Source organism: Haematobia irritans, chromosome 4 (assembly GCF_050003625.1).
Source record: "Haematobia irritans isolate KBUSLIRL chromosome 4, ASM5000362v1, whole genome shotgun sequence".
NCBI classification, from domain to species: Eukaryota; Metazoa; Arthropoda; class Insecta; order Diptera; family Muscidae; genus Haematobia; species Haematobia irritans.
In genome coordinates this window covers 193999630-194005868 of record NC_134400.1, presented here as the reverse complement: position 1 = coordinate 194005868, position 6239 = coordinate 193999630, and the positions used below count along the sequence as shown (strand labels likewise).

The 6239-nt window shown below is 35.3% G+C and overlaps 1 protein-coding gene across 1 annotated transcript; it reads right to left on the bottom strand.

Annotated features, from left to right (window-relative positions):
* Window positions 1–274: 274 nt before the first annotated feature.
* Window positions 275–1170, bottom strand: LOC142236190 (uncharacterized). The gene is made up of 2 exons (XM_075307452.1): window positions 1013–1170; window positions 275–939 (listed from the first exon to the last, which is right to left on the bottom strand). Exons 1-2 carry the CDS (start codon window positions 1025–1027, stop codon window positions 592–594), a joined length of 363 nt encoding a protein of 120 aa, XP_075163567.1. The 5' UTR covers window positions 1028–1170; the 3' UTR covers window positions 275–591.
* Window positions 1171–6239: the final 5069 nt, after the last annotated feature.

The following is a 6239-nucleotide window of genomic DNA, read 5'->3' as shown; positions in this document are numbered from 1 at the left end:
CATTATCTTGCACACTTACAAGAGATTTTAATGATTTCTCTAAAACTCAAATAAAAATAGTTCTTATAAATGCTGAATCTTGTATAGTCTTCATAGGTAAAATCTTTAAATTTTTTTTTCGGGAAGTGTACTGGTTGAACTGCTCTCCTTGGGAGAATATCTCTCATCAAACCCCCCTTAAATTTCAAAGGATTCATGGTGGTGGGTATTTAAGATTCGGCCCGGTCGAACTTACTGTTTTATATACTTGTTTTAAATAAATTATTATTGCACGTTTATATTGGTTTCACTCTCTTTATTTAACAACAATTATAGTACTAACAATTATTTATCAATGTAACATTCTTGCCTCTTTGTTATGGAACAGCAACTCGACTATTTACAAAACGACACATGATATGTCAGAAATAAATATGGAAAAATACGATAAACATCGTTAACATACAAAACATTCTCTCAATACGATTTTGTATCCACCTCCAAACGATCGATTTTGAAAACTTTTAAGACGAAAACTATTAACATTCTTTTTTTGTTGTGTGATGCAGTCATTTACATAAAACAAAATCTTTTCACTTTTCCGGTGTACTCTTAATGGAAATGATGGAAATCATGGTGATGATCAAAATGATGGGCATGAAATGGATCGTAATGCAAGGGTAAGGGATGAATTGTCTTTATTATGGGAGCTGGATGATAGGTCTTAACCACGGGCAGGACATGTTTGACTATGGGCACTACGACCGGCTTAATAATGGGAGCACTGTGTATGACTGTTGAACTTTGATGTGAGATAGCTGCTGGAACATGGACATATTTGGCCACATGTAAAGGCTCATGATGGCCATAATAAGGATAATCCAAATGATGGTGATGACCATGAAGAAAACCGGGACGAGCTGCAGACAAGGTTACAAGACCCACCAATAGGAATGATAACTGTAAATACAAGGTAATCCTTCTTTAGTCCAATGAGAGGGGGGGGGGGATTTGTTTTGCATTGTAAGCTTACCAGTTTTGTTCGCATTTTGTGGTTTGAAGAAGAAAAATACGGGTTTTTTGCGCGTAATCCTTTGCTGTTGTTTTGTGATGCTACAGATTCTGATCCCCGTAAGAATGCTTTGGTCTGTTCTACTGGAAAATTACAACTGATGATCTTCCATGGTATGACCAAGTCTTTTATATTTTCTTAGTTTTCCGTTTTGCATTTGGATATCTGTGTCGATGTTTTCAAGCGCCGAACTAAAATTAAGTTCATCGAATAGAAGAATTGAAACGAACCACGAATATTCAATGCTACAACCTGGCGTCTTCATCCACAAAAATGGCTATCAGACAGCCAACATCCAGTGAGACCCACAATAAAACGCTATGACATCGAGTAAAAAAAAGACCAAAACAATAGGGCGATTTTTTTTTTGCTACATTGAAACTGGCAGAGGCAAACAAACAAGCAGTTGCAATAAAAACGAAACAAAAAAATGCAAAACAATCTTCATCATCTGTATATATGTTTGCAAAATACAATTGATAGTTGAACTCCTTAGAGTCCATGTGGTGCAATAGAAACGGTTAGCATAAATGCAACGAAGACCATGAACAGTGGTTAATGAATACGTCTCGGTGTAAACAATATTTGTCTGGGAGACAATTATTTAACACGCTATTTTCAAATTCAAACATATAATTTTCATTAACTTATATCGGCATCAATTTTATTCTGTTGTGTCATCAAACCAAATTGAGACGAACGATGAATATGTCGACATTTTATACGGACAAAAAGACGGTTTTCATAAGTTTGCGTGCAAAAATTATAGGTTTGGAACTCAACTTTTTTAACATATTATTTTTAAGTTCTAGCATATAATGTTCATAAACTAGCATAACATTCTAACATACATGTTAATATGTTAGAACATATTATGTTTGCCACATAATATTTTTGTAAATATAATATGTTTGGATGCAAACATATGTTTATTCACAAATAGCCTATAAACATATATGTGTTTAGAAAGAGAAACCAAGAGAGTATGCTGCAAGTAAAATGATGGAAGTTTGGTTAACCAATTGGTGCTTTAAAAATATATCCACACAAAGAAAATTTCATTAATTTTTTTTACCAGTGTATGCCCTACGGTGAAATATAATATGTTTGAACAATACAAACAATATTTTGTTGGGACCAATCCTGAAAATATGTATGCTTGAAGCAAAATATATATATAACAGGTTGGCTGATAAGTCCCCGGTCTAACAAAGAAAAACACATTTTTTGTCAAAATTCGTTTTTATTATTCAACATTGTTCCCTTCAAGAGCGATACAACGATTATAACGACCTTCCAATTTTTTGATACCATTTTGGTAGTACTCCTTCCATTTTGCCTCAAAATAGGACTCAGTTTCGGCGATCACCTGCACGCAAAGAAAAAAAAACGTGTACTGAAAACGTTTTTCTTTTGTTAGAGTTTTTTGAATTGCTTCGAAAATTTTAAACTTTTATCACCAAAAAAAATCGTTTGTTACAAAATTTTTATTTTTTCAATAAAAAAGTTATTTTTGAAACAACAACACAGTCCATTTCGTTTATATCAAACACTGTTCATTTCTGACTTTAGGTCTTTAATAAGACACATTTTACAATTCAAAATTTAATATACTACAATGTAATGAACATTTTTTCGGGGTCTTCCGAACATATCTGGAATATATGTAAAAAAAAAAAACAAAAAAAAACTTTGGTCGAAGCAGGGATCGAACCCACGACCCTTGGCATGCAAGTCAAACGTAGCAACCACTGCTCCACGGTGCCAAACTAAATGTTTGTTTCTGTTAAATAAAGTTTGTTTATTCGGTTCGTGGGCGCCGCAAGCTATGCTATATAAATATAACTTATATGGATATTTATCTATTGATGACCATAACAGGTACATAGCTCAGTGGTTAGTGTGTTGGCTTACAAAGTGCATGGTCCGCGGTTCGATTCTCCGTCCAGGCGAAAGGTAAAAAAATTTTAAAAATTTATAAAATCGTATAATTTCTTCTACATTGTTGGTATTACAGGAAAAGGTGTTAAGAACTAAAAAACATCGTAGATGTGAGAAAAATGTGAGGAAAAATTCAATTAGCAAGAAAACAATGTTTTTTTTATGAAATTGTTTTTACATCCTGAAAAAGAATAAACGTTTATCTGAAAAAGTATATGCTTTTCTTCCAAATACACTTCCTTACAGCGAAAAGCAAATGAGAAACGAACTTTGTTTGTCTAAAATTTCATTTGGGAGGAAAGAATTATTTTTTTGCGTGTGTTTATTGCAGCCAACTTTTTTCCCTGCGAGCATCCTTTTGAGGTCTGAGAACAAGAAAAAATCGCTGGGGGCCAGATCTTGAAAATACGGTGGGTGGGGAAGCAATTCGAAGCCCAATTCATGAATTTTTGCCATCGTTCTCAATGACTTGTGGCACGGTGCCGTTTTGCCGCGATTTCGACCTTCAAACGCTCCAATAACGCCATATAATAGTCACTGTTGATGGTTTTTCCCTTCCAAATATTGATGAATGATATGACCAACACGTTCCTTTGATATCTTTAAGGCCTCTGCTATCTCGATCAACTTCATTTTACGGTCATTCTAAATCATTTGGTGGATTTTTTTGATGTTTTCGTCGGTAACCACCTCTTTCGGGCGTCCACTGCGTTCACCGTCCTCCGTGCTCATTTCACCACACTTGAATTTTGCATACCAATCAATTATTGTTGATTTCCCTAGGGCAGAGTCCAGAAACTCATTATCAAGCCAAGTTTTTGCTTCCACCGTATTTTTCCCCTTCAGAAAACAGTATTTTATCAAAACACGAAATTCCTTTTTATACCCTCCACCATAGGATGGGGGTATATTAACTTTGTCATTCCGTTTGTAACACATCGAAATATTGCTCTAAGACCCCATAAAGTATATATATTCTGGGTCGTGGTGAAATTCTGAGTCGATCTAAGCATGTCCGTCCGTCCGTCCGTCTGTCCGGCTGTCCGTCCGTCTGTGGAAATCACGCTAACTTCCGAACGAAACTAGCTATCGACTTGAAACTTGGCACAAGTAGTTGTTATTGATGCAGGTCGGATGGTATTGAAAATGGGCCATATCGGTCCACGTTTACGTATAGCCCCCATATAAACCGATCCCCAAATTTGGCTTGCGGAGCCTTCCGGAGCAGCAAAATTCATCCGATCCGGTTGAAATTTGGTACGTGGTCTAAGTATACGGTCTCTAACAACCATGCAAAACTTGGTCCATATCGGTCCATAATTATATATAGCCCCCATATAAACCGATCCCCAGATTTGACCTCCGGAGCCTCTTGGAGGGGCAAAACTCATCCGATCCGGTTGAAATTTGGTACTTGATGTTAGTATACGGTCTCTAACAACCATGCAAAAATTGGTCAATATCGGTCCATAATTATATATATAGCTCCCATATAAACCGATCCCCAGATTTGACCTCCGGAGCTTCTTAGAGGGGCAAAATTCATCCGATCCAATTGAAATTTAGTACGTGGTGTTAGTATATGGTCTCTAACAACCATGCAAAAATTGGTCCATATCGGTCCATAATTATATATAGCTCCCATATAAATCGATCCCCAGATTTGACCTCCGGAGCCTCTTGGAGGAGCAAAAGTCATCCGATACGGTTGAAATTTGGTACATTTCGTTAGTATATGGCCTCTAACAGCCATGTAAAAATTGTCAAATTTTATGTAAAAGTTTTGTAAAAAGTTTATTTTTATACATTTTATTTCCATAGAAAATTTTGTCAAAATTTTATTTCTATAGAAAATTTTGTAAAAAATTTATTTCTGTAGAAAATTTTGTCAACATTTTATTTCTATAGACACTTTTGTCAACATTTTATTTCTATAGAACATTTTGTCAACATTTTATTTCTATAGAAAATTTAGTCAACATTTTATTTCTATAGAAAATTTTGTCAAAATTTTATTGCTATAGAAAATTTTGTCAACATTTTACTTCCATAGAAACTTTTGTCAACATTTTATTTCTATAGAAAATTTTCTCAAGTTTTTATTTCTATAGAAAATTTTGTCAAAATTTTATTTCTATAGAAAATTTTGTCAAACTGAATTATATACGTATTTAATCGGCCTTTTTTTTGTTTAATATATACCCCTTATGGACTAACTTACAATTTAGAAGACAGTGTTAAAAAGTTTTACGATACCTTGCCATCGGCAAGTGTTATCGCAACCCAAGTAATTCGATTGTGGATGACAGCCTTTAGTAGAAGTTCCTACGCAATCCATGGTGGAGGGTACATAAGATTCGGCCTGGCCGAACTTACGGCCGTATATACTTGTTTTTCAATTTTTTTTCACAATAACAAAAGTTGCTTCATAAAAGACGCTCTCACAAACTAATTGACTTACAGACGTCAAATTTTGACACGAATCATTTGAAGGTTGGTACTATATAAAAATAATATGCATTTAATACCAGCGACGCCATCTGTGTGTCAGACCGGGGACTTATCAGCCAACCTGTTATACTATAAACATGGACCGATAATCACCATTTTCAACACACCTCTTTATGGTCCAAAATTACCTCTAGATTTCAAATTTCAGGCAAATTGGATAAAAACTGCGGATTGTAGAAGCCTAAGAAGTAAAATCGGGAGATCGGACTATATGGGGGCTATACCAAAACATGGACTCATTATCACTATTTTCGACACATCTCCTTTTGGTTCTAAAATACCTTTAGATTTCAAATTTCAGGCAAATCCGATTGAAAATACGGTTTCTAGAAACCCAAGAAGTAAAATCGGCAGGTCGGTCTATATGGGGGCTATACCAAAACATTGACCGATAGACACAATTTTCGGCACACCTATTTGTGGTCCAATTTCAAGCAAATCGGATAGAAAATACGGTTTCTACAACCCCAAGACCCAAATCGGGTGGTCGATTTATATGGAGGCTATATCAAAACAGGGACCGATATAGCCCATCTGCGAACTTGACCTGCCTGCAGACAAAAGACGAGTTTGTGCAAAACTTTAGCACAATGGCTTGATTATTGAAGACTGTAGCGTGATTACAACAGCCACACAGACGGACATCGTTAAATCGTCTTAGAATTTCTCCCTGATCAAGAATATATATACTTTATATAGTCGGAAATCAATATTTCGATGTGTTACAAACGGAATG